Source organism: Lonchura striata, chromosome 2 (assembly GCF_050655825.1).
Source record: "Lonchura striata isolate lonStrDom1 chromosome 2, ASM5065582v1, whole genome shotgun sequence".
Classification (NCBI taxonomy): Eukaryota; Metazoa; Chordata; class Aves; order Passeriformes; family Estrildidae; genus Lonchura; species Lonchura striata.
Window position 1 is genome coordinate 7,778,343 of NC_140704.1, and position 17,940 is coordinate 7,796,282.

Consider the following 17,940-nt stretch of genomic DNA (forward strand, 5'->3'; position numbering starts at 1 on the left):
GGTTACAGTTTTTCCCCAATGCCTATTATCTATATTAAATGGTGCTTTTCTACTTTAAACCAATCTGTGAGTGCCAACATCACCAGAACATGGAGGTAAGGAAGAAGAAAGAGGGAGGACAGGACACGCCCAAATCCCTCCATCTTAAAACTTTTGACCCCCATGTACAAGACCTAAAACCCCCCTGTACAGCACTCAAAAATTCTTCCCTTTACTTTGTAACTACTTCTACTATAACATCTAAACTTTTGTGACTTCTTGTTCTTCCTGCAAGGCTGGTAAATCATTCCATGGCTCAAACTCAAAATCACAGCTGTTTCCAGCTGCCTGCCAGGGTCTCAAATGCTTTTGACCTGGGCTTGGAACCTCCAAAAATGTCTGAGGGACATTTTGAGTTCCTACACCTGCTCATTGCAGGGAGTTGGACTGGGCAGCTTTTAAAGGTCCCTCCCAGCCCAAATCATTCTGTGATGGTGCCACGTGTCCCCTCTGCTTCTGGCTGTCCCCTGGGCTCCCCCCACAGCTCATCCATGCCCTCTGGTCTTGTGGAGGACCTTCCCCAGTTCCCCTTTCAGTTTTGCTCTCTCAAGGACTTGCATCTAATTTGTTATGTGAGAGGGTGAGATTTGAAAGGCAGTGGATGAGTGATGTGTTAGTGGCACCTCTCTTTGACCTTGGTGCCATCTGTGCCAGCAATGCATTATATTGAAACATACTGGGGAGGAGAAATGGTTTCACTACACAAATGAAAAGTGGGGCTGGAAAAAGGTAATTTCCTGGCAAGTCTGAGATACCCAGGCATTTCTTCTTGTTAGTGAGATTTACAGTGCTGGTTTTTGCAGAACACAGGTCAGGGTGCACTGAACTGCTGCAGCATCCCAAAAACTTTTAACAGGGGAAAACAGAATAGTTTTCCTCTGGGTTATCTTAATTGGGGAAGGTGGTGTTGTCTTTATTACTAATTTGCTCCAGAAGCTATTTACATTTGTTTTTATCTCCTGCACTGGGCAGTGAATACAGATAATGAGAGGAAATTAATAAATTGCCATTAATCAGAGCTTTCTACTAACTACTGCCTACACCTGCCACCTCACCAGCCAGTAAGGAAAATTCTGGGTTTTTTGATATAGCTGCCTGCTCTGAGTCACAACACATTTATTCTTTCCCTTGTGAGTGCCCACAGAGCATTCCTGGGGTTTGAAAAAAAAAAAATACTATATTTTTCAAGACACTTAATTCTGGTGGTATTCTTCATCCTTAGAGAGATGATCATAACAATTATCTCTAGGTGTCATTAGCTTGAAAACTGAAGAGCATTTGTTTCAAAACTGTGTTTATTTTTCAGGTCTCCTTAAAGGCTATCCGGTATGAGGTGTCACCTGACAGGGAATATGCACTATTTGCCTTCGATGTTGAACCTGTAAGTAAACAGATTTGATTTCAAAATACACAGCCTGTGGCAAATTTTTCTTTTTTTTTTTTTTTGACTTTTATGCCAGCAAGATGATATTTTAAATTAATTGCTTCCTATGAAAGAAAGCAAAAAACCCCCTCACTTAGCAATTCTGAGAGCATGTCACACTGCCATCTAGTAGAGGAGAAAGGTATAAATTAGACTGTGAGGAAACACTGTCACTGCCAGGATTTTATAGTCTCCGGGAGGGGGATTGTAAGGACATGTCTTTGCTACAAGGATTTCTATTCCTCTTCTGTGATTTTTTTTTTCCACTGTGCCTTTTTCCATCACCCTATAAATTTCTTTCCTCAGAACAGAAAGCTACTGTCAGTGTCTCCCACAACTGAAATAATACATTAATTATGGTGTCACCATTCCCAGTGCTGCAGTTAGGCTTGAGCTATCACTTTCATTATAAATCCTTTTCTTTTGAGGGTTAGGTATAAATCATTTGTAAAAAATCACCATTAGGTTGATACTAAGTTCTGGATTACAGCAAATTTTTTTACCAGACTTCAAAAGGGAAAAATGTAATGAGTCATTTTTAAATGATGACCAAAGAATCAAACATGGGGGAAGTAATTCTTCTGCATGAATAATATTTTTGTCTTTCTCAATTCTGCTGGTATAAGGCCTGAAATGTTTGAGTGATAGCTATGCTGTACTACTTGGATGAACTATAAGCCCTATATATTTTTTTTCCATAGTTTAGAATATCACCAATACTTCAAAATTAAAATAATTAATTCACTGACAGCTGTAATTGCTTTTTTTTCCATAATGTAAATAGCATTTCAGCTGCTAACCAAAGGAAATTTGTGGGTCCTTTTGGTAGTGAAAGTTGTCGCTCTATTGCTCATCTGGTTTCTCTGCTGTCATCTTTGGAGTTATTCCAGACTTGGTGCTGTGAAAGTCAGAAGAAACATACCTGGTTTTAGAAAAAGGGAAAATAAAACTGTATCAGAAACTTTAGGAGTAATTCATAATGATTTTTCTTGGGAAATTACTGGTGGTGTGACTTCACTTACCTGAAGCTTAGCTTAGTTCTAGACAGAGATGGATGGGGAAGTGTTAAGTTAATTCTAAATATGGAAAAGACAGCCTAAGGGTCACTTAGGAAGCAAAACCTTTCTCTCAATTTTCCCTGCCTCGTGAGCCAGAGATGCTTTGCAAAATTCAGTTCTTTTAGTGGAAATCAGCCTTTGTGGAAGCCCTGTGCCAACTCTGCTCAGACGTACTGTGTAGGCTGGAAAAGCCCTGAGGAGGGAGGGCTTCCTCAGTTCCTCTGAGAATGACAGAAAAATGCCTTTAATGACCAAACAAAACAAAAAAAAACTCATAAAAAACCCAACCAAAAAAAAAAAAAAAAAAAAAAGAGAGAGAGAAAGTAAAATTTCTGAAAAACAGTAAGGAGAAGCAGAGTTAGGGGGGGCTTTTACAGCCCAGATTTTGTGTTCAGTCTGTGGAAGAGTGCTTGGTGTGGGCAACATGGCAGGAAGGGCATGGGAATGGAAAGGGATGGGCTGGATGTGCTTCCTCTGCATCCTCCTCTCTGCACATCAGTGCTTGCAGACCTGTGAGTTTGAAGTACAGGCAAAACACAAAAAAGTTTGTGGTTCTTAAGAAGAGAGAGCAGCACACAGCCAGGTGCTCCCTGCATCCCACCACATCTTTTTAAAAGGAAAACCCAGGGTGGGAAGCTGAAAACATTCTTTGGGAATATCTCAGGATGTGGCATATACTCACTGTAAGTGAAGTTTGCAAATTGCTCAGCTATTCATATATAGCAAGAGCTCCTGAAGCAAAATGAACCAAAACAAACACACTTTTATTCCTTTAAGATCCATGTTTATGGAGAAAATAAATTTTTTTGGGTTTGTTTTGTTTTGTTCTGTTCTGTTTTGAAGCACTCTAATAGAGGGGTAGTTGGGCTCAGTCTTGGTTGTTGCAGCCTTAAGCCGTGATGGGTGGTTCTCTATATTAAAATGGCAATAACTGTTGAATTACTTCTTCAGCTTTCTTCTCCCTTGGTATACAGACTGTGGCTACAAATAATTGCATGTTAGTTAGCTCTTCACATTTTCTGCATTTCAAACTGTATTCTTGGACAAAATTCAAATTACTCTATTTTCTGCAACACAAGGAATTGATTAGCAAAGCCTTGGGCAGTTGTCCTTGTTGCAAAGTCAAAAGGAGATTTCAGGAGATGTATTGGCAGAGGACATGCCTTTAAAGTTTAATTCTACAATTTCAGAAAAGGAGCTTCTTGGAATTATTGCATACTTATTTTTTAGCCATCAGAAATGGTTTCTTATTTTTTTTGGCATTTGAAAGTGTGACATGCTGCCTTTTAATTGTTTGTGAGTATAGATATTTTCATCATATTTTTACACAGTACAGTTGTGCTGCTTTAATATGCATAGGATGAATTAATAATTTGCCTGAATTCTGAAATGAATTGATTCAGCCTCTATGTTTAATACCAGTCAGGAATAAACATCAAAATAGAAGAGCACAATGTGTCACTCCAATGAAGCGGAATATTTTAAAGAAAAGTGCCACAAAGTCATTTCCTTCCAGTAATAGCTGCTTCTATATTTTTCTATTTATTTGCACAGAGGCATGTCTGCTCAGTGTTGGTCTGGGTGACAGCACTGACACCCACACTGGAACAACACAGCACTGAACTGCCAGACACCTATTTTGCAGAGACACTGAGGCAGCTAATGTGTGTTTTCCTGTTGTATCACTTCATCATTTTAAAGGATAATGAATTAAAGCACGTTCCTTAAAATACATTTCTCCTAGGAAGCTTGGCAGACAGCTGTGAGGCTGGTGTGGGTACATTGTGGCTGGTCTGGCTGTCAGATTTCATTGTAAATCCTTTTTTGTGTTTTTTTTTTTTTTTTTGCAGTGCTTATATTTACAGAAGTTTAATCTTTCAGGCAGCAATATTCTGGGTAAGCCTTGTGCTAATAGGGAGCTTTTCTAACCTTGAACACAGAAGATTTGTTCTTTTTCTGGAAAGGTCACAGGAAAGGTACCAAGCCTCTTTGTCTTGAAATACTCCCACAGTTTTTCTGCTGTTTATTTTTAGTTTCTTTACACCACAACAAGGTGCAACCTGAGGCTGAAACAGCAGAGTGAAATTTTGGGAAAACATCGGGGAATAAACACCTCCATGGGGAAACTTTGATTTGAAATCATCCTTCACCAAAACAAGTGTGTGGGGCTCTGATATGGGGTTTGATAACCCCAAAACGCGTGGGCAAAGGGGTTTGGCCACAGCAGCTCAGCAGAAGGGGGGCAGAGGCTCACGTTTGTCTCTGTGGTGCCAGACCAAGGATGCTCATGCCCAGCACGAGGCTCCAGCAGCACTGATGGGCAAACTCAGTGCTCCCCGTGGGCCTCCTGGGACACACACAGGTCTTTGGGCTGGCACCACCTCTGTGGGTACCCCTGGTCTCCAAAAGGGGTTTAGTGAATAGCCAAGTGACTAAGCAACCCTTAAATCTCATTACATTTCTGTGACTGAGGTAAGAGTAAAGTATGAGTGACTAAAGCTTTGTGTGGCAGTCAGTTACCAGTGGAGTTTGTGTAATGGAATAAAAGAAACAGAGGAAATATCTCATAAGAAAACTTTATTTTCTGGAGTGATGTAGTGAGATGTTAAATAGTGAATATTTAATTGCCTTTATTAGGAATCAGTGTTGTCAACATGCAAGAGAGGAATTAAAGCTGCCAAGATTCCTCTCAAAACTTCTTGCTATTTGTCTCCAATTTTACCAGCCCATTACTCTGTTTGTGCCAGTTAAGGGCAATTTCACTTAGAAATGCTGGCTGGTTAGCATGGACCAAACTGCAAAGGCTTCTGAACAAAGTTAGGGCTCAGAGACTTTTGCAGCTGATACAACAGATCCTGTTACCTATTTTGCAGTAAAATAAATGCTCTTTTGTAATCCAAATAGCTGGAACAAATAAATCATTGTTGTAATTAGAACACACTCAAAAATTATCTTTTAGCCTAGTTCATGTGGTGAGTTCAATATTTCTGTTCTTGCCTGTATCTCTGAGATGAGTGGTGGGACAAAAGAGAGCTCAGAAAGACCCAGAACAAACCTTAAGAGTTGGCATCTAGAGTGTGAAAGACGTAAAAAAGCATTATTTTAGAAAGCAACAATATTACTATTGTTGCTGTTACTATTTTACAATAGTAACAACAATGTTACTATTGTTGTTACTATTTTTTATTATTTCTTCAAGTCTGGTTTTATGTGAAATGAATGGGTTTTGTGCTTATAGTCCAATTACAACCTCATCCTAATTTAATTAGTTGTCTAAAAATTAAAATAACATAATGCTTATTATTTCCAAAACACTAATGGGTATAAATATTAATGTATCCTCATAACATCCTTTTGAGTTAGGTGATAAACATTATTATGATAAATATACCTCTGAAAATTGAACACTGTCATAACTATCATCAGTAATACAGCTCAGACTGTAGTCATGATATTTATTGCTTAATTGAAATGGATTTACCAGGCCTAGAAATAGGCTTACATAAATCTGTTTTCTTTATATGGCAATAAATATATTTCACTTTTTTTTTTTTATTCTCACCCAATGTTTTTTTTCAGGAACACTGAAAATGTTTAGTGATTTCATGATAAAGTGAGCACAGATAGAATATTTCTGTCATAAAATAATGCTGTTTTATTGATTTTTATTTAATTTTTGGTGTTTGCTGTAAATTATTAGTTTTTGAGGGGGACATTTTGAGGTAAAAACCTTTAAGTTTATGGTTTTCATATCCTCTTTTTAATGTGAGTACAGTTTTGAATCATTGTTCATAAATCCGAATTGCTCCTCTATTGGAAAGCTGCACAATCTAAGGATATTGTTCACTTATATCAAAGGCTGCTGGATAAAATTATTTTTCCCAACATTTTCAAGCCTTAAGCACTGTAATTTTTTATACTTGTGAGAAATAGTTACTGTTACTAGGATAAATAATGGATTAGGATCAAGCACCTACTAAACAAAAAGAAGAAAAGGACTCAATCCAAATGCTGTTTATATCAGTTAAAATATTTCTGTTATTACATCTGTGCATGTGTGTATCTTCAGGCAGAGTATCTTCTCTTTTCTCAATTTACCAACTGTATGAATGTAGCTGTGAATGAAGAATGAGCTATATGGCTGTAGTCATCCAGTGCTTTTTTAATGAGCAGAAATAAAGTTATTAATGAATTAGCGGAAACACATAGGCCAGCCAGTCATCAGATCTGGTAATTTGCTAAACTTTCAGGAAAGCAACACCTTCACTTACTTCCCATAGAATAAATATTATTAATAGCATTCAGCTACTCTTTAATATTTCAATAAAATGCTCACAGCCTCTGAAAGTGGCAGCAATTTTACGTGTGGGCTTGCAGTGAGGTTCTTGTGGGGCATCAGGGATGAAGGTGGGGCCACATTTCTTCCTCCTTCTTACAGATCCTCTTTTGAGTGATTTTATTTTAACAGCCAAGATCAGTAGTGTGATAACCATGTTGATAAGTGCTGTTTAAGCTCTTTCTGGTAGAACAGAAACTTCAGCTACATTTACCTCATTAAATCTAAGGCCTGTGTGTCAAGAAGTGTTGCAAAAATGTGCTAACAGCACAGAAAAGGTTAATTTTGTGGGTGATGGTTTACTTTGGATTTGAAGCTGAAGCAGCAGCTATTGTTTGACAACATTTAAAGGCAATATTTTATTTGAAAAGAGCTTGTTGTGGTAATTTTGAATTACGAATCTGGTCTCTGTGAAAGGCAGCCTATCTTTTCCAGTCTCAAACCCACCATAAACAAATTCCCTCATCTGCTGTTTTCAACAAGACTGACAAAACAGAATTTTCAAAGGCTTCAGACAAGGTTGATTCAAAACCATTTCCACACTCCCATTTGCTTTTCTGTCCCACCTGGGGGAGTCTGTCTAAGGCAGGAGATGAGCTCTTCATGGTCACCTTTCACTGAATAAACCAAAGCTGCAAATACCTGAACCCTCAACAGCTGGGAGGTTTTCCTGCCAGCGAATCTCAGCAATATTTCTGTCAGAAGCAGCAATATCTCTGTCAGATGTACCATTGTGCTGTCCTGTGCTGGTATCAGTAATTATTTCAGGCTAATTAATATTTGATATCTGCAGTGGCACGGAGAGAGGAAAGTTTGACACACAACTCTCAGGGGATCCGTGGGTTTTCCAAACTCTATTACAGTTGTGCAAACACTGCCTGCTCAGGTGTCCTCAGTCGTGCCTTCAGCAGCAGGGCCCTTCTATGCCAAATCTTCCCTGCTGCACACGCCTACAGAATTAAAAGTTTTAACTCTAGCAGGGTGGATACCCACTCTAATTGAGCAAACATGTCATCAAATGGTGAGAGTGTTTGTTCCTGGCTGCTCAGCAGTCAACGCTCCACCAATTCCTGTCCCATTGTTTGTTTAGAATAGAAATTTTTGGACATACTTACAGGCCAGTGGAGCAATAATTACTGACAAGTTTAATCCTAGAGTTTTCTTTTGAGGGAGAAACCACAGAAATTAATTTCATGTTGCTAAATTTCAGGGCCAATTTTGGACTAACACAGGGGAAGAAAACAGGCCAAACCTATTCTTTATTTGATCTGGGGGAGCCTCATGGTTCATTTGAAATCCTGACAAAGTTCCAGCAGAAACTGTATTCCTTTATGTAGCCTTAATGGTTCTTTGCTTTTGACAGCAATTCTGCTTTGGAACAGCTTGATTTAATGAGAAAAAAAATTAGTTTAAACAAGAAGTTAGAGGGGGTTAGGAACTCAAAGAAATATGCTGTAGGGACATTTTGGTATGTTAGGATTCTTGAGTCATTAGCCCATGGGTTCTTATTTAAAATTAAGGGTCTGCCATTGTAACTTAGTAGAAACTGACGGGAAAAAATAGTGAAATGAAAATAAACATCCCAAATCTGCATACTTTATTTTCCATTCTTAATAAAAGGGAAAGGATGGGCACTGAGTGTCAGCAAGGAGGAATGGCTGGGTGGGGGCTGCTTGTGTCTATTATCCATAGAAAATATGTTTGCACCCCTAAAATTCAAAGAGTGGGTGCTCTCCTGCTCCTAGGTCTTCTTGGATTGGGATCATCTCAACATTGAAGGAACTTGGTCTAGCAGAAAGTGTTCCTGCCCATATCAGAGAGGTTGGAACTGGATGATCTTCCAAGCCAAACCATTCTGTGATTTATCACTGGCAGCCACTATGGTGACTTAGGGCCTGCAGCTTTTTCATGGGCCAAAACCACATTGGAGACCAGATTTTTGGCTCTATTGCTCCCTGGTTTGGGGATGTTTCCAGGGGGAAGCCTGTGCTTCTGAAATGATGGTCTGGGAGCATTCCTAAAACACAACATGATGTGTTTGCCTGGGCTGGGAAGCAAAGCTCAGCACAGCCTGCAGTTCTCCATCCCCACGTCCCAGTTCTGCTGCTGCCTGATCCCTGCACAGCAATGGTTTTGGTAAAACTGCACCAAACCCCAATTTCTCATCCAGTCTCCATTCTCTCCACTCCAGGGACTGTTTAGTCTGATCGTTGCAACAAAACTTGAAATGCATTAAAAACAGAGTCTGCTGACTTCAGCTGCTTTAACTGCTTTCCTATTAAAAACAATGGATTAAACCCTTGCTGTTTTCCTAATAATGCAGATAAATTGAATTAGAACTAAACCTGAAGCCTCCTGAATTGAGCTGGGAGACTTCAACAGAAATTGCACAAACATGACTGAGTGCAAAATTGTTTTTCAGACTAAGTTGGACAGCCTTGCTTATGTAGCAAAGGCCAATAAACTATATTCTGCATTTATTCACAGGCACAGATACACATCAGTAAACTGCAAAGCAAATCCACAGTTCCAGGAAAGACTAGAGGAGCATCCAAACTCAGAAATAATTGGCCTGTCATGCAAAAGTACATAGGTGTATTATGTATCATTATCAGCTATCAGCAGTCTTCCTCTGTAAATATTTTCTTTAGTAAATGAGATTTTAATCAAGCAGAGAGGGAAAAAATAAAAAAGCGTCAAGGCAAAACACTATGATACAAAAATAAACAATTTTTCTTAGCTTGCATAAGGTTTGATTTCTTTTTCTGCTTCCTTTTCTGAGTGTATAGGTGAGCTAACTTGAACAAACTGGTAGAGGTTATTGTCCTAATATGATTCATAAAATGTCTTAAAAATAAATTGCAATTTGTTTTTGAATGAAGCCTTCATATGACAATGTACAAGGTCTCCTAGATAATCAAAGCCATATGGACAGCATTAAAATAATCACAGTTTTCTTTCTTGCACTTGTATGGGAATCTATCTTAGTGAAAAATGGGGTAACTTTGCTTTAAAAGGAATGAAATTAATACCAGTATCAAAATTATTAAAAAAAAAAATCTTACAAATAATTAGATTCCTTGCAAGATAAAGAGGCTTCAGAATTACATTAGAGATTAGTTCCTGCTTTTTAGCATAAATTTGCTTCCTGAGGTTTATGGGACAATGAACATCCTGGTTTGTGCTGGATTGTAATAAGTATAGGTGGTTATTTAAAATATTATGGAAAGAAATATATTACAAATAGCATACAAAATGAGAAAACAACAGTGATTTAAAAAGCATCAGAAGGCAAAACTAGAAAGAATTTAATTCTGCTGTCTCTACAGAAACATATGAAGCAGTCTATAATCTATTTCTTCTTATTTCCAGTGCTTTTTATTTTTTTTAAATTTTTAATCACTGAAATAGTAAAATATATATATATATTTAGTGCCCTCTTCTGGAAAAACAGGTCTTACTATGCAGGGTGCCCAATGAAGTTCTCATACTCAGAAATGCAAATCTGATGTAAAGTTCTCCTCTTTAGCCAAGTTACATCCTAAATCCAAGGAGTGTGTAGCTCTCTGTTTTTACCCTGAACAAGTGACTTTTATCTCTTTAACTGCTTGCAGAACTCTGCTTTTACCAGCTTGATGTTAAAACCAATAATTAATATTCCTCCTTGGGCAGCTAATGACCCAGATTTGAAGATGGAATCTTTTGTTCCTTTTTCCTCTATTGTCTGATCACAAGAAGCTCTTTCTTGAAAAGGCAGAGGAATCACAGGGCTTTACTCATATCTTTAAATGCTTGAGTCCTCATATCTCTGTGTGCAGAGTGATGTTGATGGCAGGGCTGTGGAGGGTTCTGCAGCAGGTTCTGAGCTGCTTCCTGTCCCCTTTGCTCTCCCCCTGCTTTCCAAAGAGATGCTCTTCACCACCACGGACCATTTACCCCATGGAAGTTGCCCACAGCATCACAAAGACAACACAGAAAAATGTCTTCCTGCCTTCTGTGTGATTTCAGTTTGTTTTCTTCCTGTCAGAATATAGAATTTTCTCTTCCAGTGAATTAGATCTGTGTGTACATTGAGATACAGCTCTGAGTCTTCTGATCTCATATGGAACTGGCAAATTAATCTTTCACTGAACAGGGAGAGAATTTTTGACCAAGGTTCCTAGCATACATATGAATATTTTTCATTTCTTTCACATCCACTTCACTGCTTTTAAACTTTTGCTCTCCAATGCTTTCTGAGAGATTCATCTTTCTTGTTTCAGATTCTTTTCTTTAAGTCTTCTAAAAGTGCCCTGAGCCTAGGACCCACTTTAAAAATTTCAATGCCAGTGCTGACTTCTTTGTACCATTCCCATTCTCAGCTGCTACAGTAGAAAAAGCAATTTTTACATGTTAAGAGTAAATTTTAATAGAAAGAACATATGCTGTGGTTCTATAGTTGTTAATTCCTGCCTCTAAAGCTAATTATTTAAAAATGAATAAATTAATTAGATATACTAAGCATTCAGCACTTTTTCACGGCTTGGTTTTCACATAATTGCTATAAAGCTTTACCATTTGCATTGTAAACTTCACAAAAAAAGAGGCTTTTAGAATATTTCCACTGTCAGTGTCCACACAGCTCAAGAATCTAATGTTTCATTAAAAGCTGTATTGAGCATTGTTTTCTCATGCTGTCCTTCATCCCTCAGACTTGCAGCTCCAAAGGCAATGAAGGTGAGAGTCAGTCGAGTGAATTTGGATGTGAACCCTCTAAACTCTCATCTCCACCAGCTAACCCAAGCTGCCTCTATAAACAGGATAATTCAAGGTGCAATTCTAAGGCTAAAATAAACATCAAAGGCTGCTGAGAGGAATCATAATCCAGACAAGCTTTTGGCACCATTGTCTGGGAAGAGGGAGCTGCTGCATGAGTTTGTAGGTGCAAAAAGGGGAAATGCTTGTAAAGAATGACTGGAGAGGGCACTGGCCCGGACATCCCTCAAGGCAGACAGCTGCAAAGAGAGGCACTCCAAGTTGCAAAGTGCAAGAGTCTGGGAAAGTATTTTTGGGAAGGATGTCTGTAAATCAGATAACTCCAGGCTTCTGTCCGAATTGGCTTTGGGCCACTGAGCCAGGGAAGTGAACTGGATGGACTTTGTGTTTGGCCCAATACAGTGATTATTATGATCCCAAATATTCCTGAGAATCATGGTTGTGTTTCTGTGTGTGTGTTTGTATGGATCTGAAGGTGTTCTGTATTTCCTGCATTTGAGGTAATTGCTATCTCCTTCTAAAACTTTTATTAACCTCAGGCTACTCCTGTACTCGTAATACATCATGTTCGTTCATCTTTTCCTTCTGTTCCTTAGATATATTGTTTGGTGTGTTATAATCACAACTATGTGCTAGATAATTTCATTCTCATTTCCAAGTTTCTGACTAGAGGGTGGGAGGAGAAACCTGAGAGTTCATATCTGTGATGTGAATGTTGATAAATATTCAATATTCAATATTAAAAAGATCAGTGAAAGAATGAGCTCATTATTAATAACCTTCATTCACAATTCATTGTAACTTCACTGCAGCTACTTCCCAACAACCTGACCATCAACGAGTGCACAAGGGCTGGTGCAAAACTCCTACAGAGTGCCTTGCAGCTCCCATTTTATTTACCAGTTAAAAATGTAGCTGTCGTCCTTTAAGCCAGTGAGTGCAAGGGCTTTGTGGTGCCAGCGAAGCGCTGTGAGGGACAGGTGGCTCGGGAGCAAAAGGAGCCTTTTGTAATTGCTTGGCAGGGCAGAGCTGAATCAGAGTGCAGCAGCAGTTGGCAGATTGGATTAAGGCTCTCCGAGGGGTGAGAGCTGGCACACGAGCTGGCTGCTAATACCTGTGCCCTGACTTGCTGCTGGAGCTGCACTTGCAACAAAAAGAGCATCCACTCCACCCCGCTGCTGTCACAAAGTCACACATCCTCAAGCTGGCCTCAAAATTCCCTTTTTTGGCCTAGTCAGCAGTATAAGGCTCTCAAAAGTGTAATTTGGAAAGTGGTCTTTTAACAAAGAATTATTATCATGAAACAGCTGTGATGGATAATCAGTTTGTGGAAGGTGAATTGGCAGCATTCTCTTACAGCATGCCACTCCATCCATTACTGTGGTGGATGTTGCCATCACACTTTATTTACTGTTGTCTTGCAATTTGAGATGAGATTATTTGCCAAGGAATAACTCCTTGGCTTTGATGTTTCAGAGGCCTTTGCTTTGGTGCTTGGAAAATCAGTTTCTAATCCCAGCCCAGCCTCTGCATGTTTGTGGGAGAGATTTACATATTAACTGTGTGTGCTGCCTGTGGTGCATGACCCCGCCACAATCAGCTTCAGTTTGGTTAAAAATGCTTCCAAAATTCAAGTCCCCATGGCAGGAATGTGCTGTCCCTCCCTGATGTCACCTTGATGTGAGATTGCTCTCCAAGGAAGCCTCTCTGGTGTGGGTGGCAGGGCATTCACAGCTCTGCATGCCTGGATAGCTGTCCTGGTTGTCCTTTAAACAAGGACAATTATTTAATTTTCAGTCCTAAGAGATTAAATGGTTAAAAAGTTTGCAAAATAGAGACATGTCCTGGTGATCTACTGCCTTTTGTGTTATTGCCTCCTTCCAAATCAAATGCTAAAGATTCTTTCTGGTTCTGGAGTCACCCATTGCTGATTTCGTATATGGAAATGAGTGGAATTCCTGGAGCAGCTCCTGATGCTCACTGATGTCACTGAGATGAGCCCAGACCTGCTGGCTGTGTCACCCCACCCAGGCACAGCTACACTGCTGGGTTGGGATCCTTCCCTCCTGTTTGCAAGAAAAATCTTTATTTTCCTTAACAACTCTAATACATGCAATCCCAAAGTCTATATCTTCCTCCTTCTGCACAAATGTTAAATCCCTATGGAATATAAAGACAATCATAGCACAGGCAACCAGTTGCCAACTTCTCTGCATGTTGGTTGATTCAGAGACCCCTTCTCATCATTTTTCTTGCTCAAACCCATTTTCCCCCATCTCTGCCCTCCCCTGAGCTCCCCAGCCTGTCCTGCAGTGTCCCAGCAGTGCCAGAGTGCCATTTCTGTGGCTGTGAGCACATCACACACGTGCCTGATCAGCTGGATACAGCACAGCAGGCAAGAGCATCCCGAGTCGGGTGCTTGATGGAAGCTGTGGGTTCTTGGCTGCCAGCTGAAGCAATGCTCAGGAAATGCTCGTTGGTACCATTTCATTGTGGCTTTTCTAATTTATTGGAAGCACAAAAAGAAATGGGCAGAGTTCCTTAGAGGGCTGTACAAGCAGGTTGACACACAGCATGAGACTCTACTGGAGGTGCATTTCTGGAGAAGTGATAAAATATAAAGGGATAATTCAATGCAGGGCCAAAAGAGAACATGCTGTCTCAGAAGAAAGCAAAGTAGGTCAGTATCACAATGAATCTGAAAGGTGAGAATGTTGAAGACACCTCAAATTATACAGCTTTATTGATTTGTTTTGTTCTTGCAAGCAATCAAGACTCAATGAGTGCAGGGTACAAAATATCAATATAGATTTTGGTAGTTTTTCTTTTTTTATTGCAGTGACACAAAAAGAAAAGATAGTGTGATGTTTCTCAGAGAATCTAATTCCAAGCTGGTTACTATGGTGTGCCTATTAGCAATAAAATGAAATCCTTTGCAAAAATAGTTGGGCTGAAGAGAACACTGCTGACCATTCTGTCTCCGCTGAGGGGAAAAAATGAAAAGACCATTAACCAGCCATGCCTCAGCCAGAGGTAACCCCTTGTGCTCTAAATCACAAATAGAGGGGAGAATAAAAGTACAAAAGTTGAACAAAACATTACACAGAAGTTTGTGGTAAAGTACAGGAATGAATTTTTCATCCCTTTGGAGGGCCAGTTCAACATGTCATGGCAAAGAAAGGACTTCTTCTCAATAGAACAGAAAGGTTCAGTGAAACCAATGGTATCATAAAGAATTTTGATGAAGGCAAATGATGTTGACATATTAAGTGAAAATTCAGTTTTTAATGCTGATGTTCATGAAAGATACAGAAAATTCTGCAAACAGGTACAATGACCTGCTTTAATCCTCCACAGACTACTATAACAGATTATGGCAGTGAGGTATTTTTAGTCAAAAAATTATCCTTTTCTCTCCTGAGAGATCTGTATGAACAGTCACCCTTGAAGTGAACATCAGGCTTGCTTATTGGTGACTGACCAATAGAAGAATCCATATCACAGTGTGGTATCTTTTACACACATATTATCTGTGTGTAGGAGAAGAAAACACAACCTCTGGCTAATGTTTGCTTGGTATTTTCCTCTTGAACTTGTTTTCCCCTCCCTTTCACGCCATTGTGAGAAAACAAGGTACAAAATACATGAGCTATTTGCCAATGCATAGCAGCAGCCTCCCTGCATTCTACTTTATTCCCTTTTCCCTTTTAATCTGTCAGCTTCAGAGCCTGGTTAAATATCACAGGTACTAAAGGCCAAATGGCAAACCATCTTTTACCTGCATATTTTGCATCACAGTGTTAGTTACTGTTTAAGGGCGCCAGGACCATTTTGAAAGGTGGAATATGTAATGATGTCAAATGCTTGGGATTATTCAATTGGCTTGACATTCATATGTGCATTTGGGGATTTCTCTGCTCATAGAATAAGTAGGAAAATGGGCTGTATAATCTATTTCCAGCAAATGTCTTTTTAGAGACTCTTTGTGGGAAACCCTTCAAATGGATCTGGCAGTTCCTGTTTCACCAGCCACTTGTGATATATTTTTACTGTCTTACTGCACAGTGTAAAAGCAGATACATTCTCAAGACAGCAAGGCTCTGTTAAGAATCCTGAGGGGATTTATTATTTGTTGATAAACTTTATTGTTACAGAATAAAAAATTAGTCATTTCACCCAGATAAATCTTGGGTGCTCTATGATTAATTACACTAAAATATATTCTTGCTATTTTCAGGCCTTAGCAAACTGTTGTACACTTTTCTTTCTGATGGCTATTTGGTGTATTCATTTTTATTTGGGATGCTTTTTGGATAAAATGTGTGAGTCTTGAAAAAGAAAGACACTAAACACTGAAAATTTGGTATTTAGCCTTGCAAGCTGCAAACAGCTTGCACTTCTGCTTTGCCCTGTACTGGTCCCTTGTGAGCTCTAAGTTTTATGGGATTTTTTTTTGTGAGTTTTCTGGGTAATTCTTTAATGTAAATAACACTGCTGTACAAAGGGCCAGGGGCTCTATGGAGCCATTCAGAAAATGGATGTAAAGCATGCTTTATTCCTGTATTTATCAAGTAAGTAACAATCATGAGCAGCCAGTCCACCTGGGCTTAATCTCAGATCCATGAACTGTTTTATACACCAGGTGGTAAGACCCTAAATCAGCTCTTTTGGTACAAAAGCCTGCTGGAAGATGAGTGGATGGGGCTGATTTGGGGAGCCTTTGTCCAAGGGCTTTTCCCCCCTTTCTTTGTTAGTAAACCTCCTTAAAATTAGGTGCCTCTTTGTATTGATTCAGCACCTTGTCATACAAACATTAAAGAAAGCCTACCTTAAATGCTGATTATTGCTGATACTGGCCTAGCATCAGCCCACAAAGTGAGACAGAAACCAACAGACAGGAGATGGAAGTGTAAACTAAACTCTTTCTTTTTTTTCTGATGCTTGAGATAAACCCTCAGCAGGTAGTGCAATCTTTCATACCAGCCATAAGGTGCTGAAAACCTATTTCATAAATTTCTTGGATATATGTCACATATTTCTGCAGTTACTCTGGGCCAAAAACAAGAGCTGTGGGTTCTAATTTAAAGTATATGAAGAGTTGTAATGAATAAATGAGTCCAAATCCACTCTATGCTTAAATATCAGATAGTTTTCCTTTCAGTAAGCCCTGCTGGACAAGGAATTGTATCCTTACAGCAATAAAACAAGTGCTTCCAAGGAGATATTGCCATTCACACCACACTTTGTAGTGACAGAGCACAGAAATCCCTTATTCCATTTTGTTTCTGTAACTTGTTGGAACCACAGTTTCCCTGTTCCTTTGGAATTTGGTGGCCTGAGATGCACATGTCCTTTTCTGCTGCTTCATGTGCTGCAGTGTTTCCATTTCTGTTCTCATCTGACCAGGTCCAGGTTTCTTCTGTTAGTTGCATAAAAAGAGGTCAGTGGCTTCACAACAAGTGTTGTCACATATAATTAGCCCTGCATTCTTCTGAATTTTAGAGAGATAATTGCCTTCCCAAGACTTCAGTGGAACAGATAGATCTGTCTCTCAGTCCCTTTGTGATTTCAGTGTAAACATGCACGTGTTGCAGAGCATAATTTAGATTGAAAGTAAATAAGATCTGTGCTGTGACCTGGGATGAGAAGCCCAGTGGGAGAGTGTTTCTGGCCCCATGGTTTTGTCATAATGACTTTCACAGCACATGTTGGTGACAGCTGGCATGGGAGCTTCTGTGACCTGATTGTGGTGATACCCAGAGCCCTTCAAACATGTTCTGACTCATGTTGGTGGGATGGTTTGACACACAGAGTCTACAGAGAACAACAATTGCCAAAATTCTGCTACCCCAAATATGCCTCTCTGCTGAGAGGAGCTGTAATGCTAAAAACCAGGGCTGAGAGCATCAAATCAGCCAATGGCTTTTACCACACCCTTTGACAAAAAAGGGGAACACAGAGTTTATACAGCTATTTCTGTTGGCCAGGCCTCAGCAGCAGACAGGATGAATGAACACTGACTTTTAAGTACTCTCCATTCACTAAGGCTTAGTTTGGATTTTGGAAAAATGCTCATCTCATCCCTGGACTTTTCCCTTCTGTGGGGTTTTCCTACTGCTAAGTGAACAGCCAAATTCATCTTGATCCCAGCAGAAATTTAGTAGAAATATTAAGCAAGCAAAGTCATTCTCTCAAAAATATCAGTTAACTTAATTTCATTTGCATATCTAAGAGGAAAGCTACCATTTAATTTCTCAGAAAGATATAAAGTGATTTTTCTCTTGGATTCTTGTCTGCTTAGTACCATTGCTGGCAGAGTATTTTCCAAA

At 39.4% G+C, this 17,940-nt stretch overlaps 1 protein-coding gene across 6 annotated transcripts in view; it reads left to right on the forward strand.

Annotated features, from left to right (window-relative positions):
• Window positions 1-17,940, forward strand: part of DPP6 (dipeptidyl peptidase like 6) — a 548,806-nt gene that overhangs the window by 413,620 nt on the left and 117,246 nt on the right. For all 6 annotated transcript variants that reach the window (XM_031503790.3, XM_031503789.3, XM_021543891.4 and 3 more), the window contains exon 5: window positions 1,346-1,420. In XM_031503790.3, coding sequence (XP_031359650.1) covers window positions 1,346-1,420 — 75 coding nt within the window. The remainder of the gene's footprint in view (window positions 1-1,345; window positions 1,421-17,940) is intronic.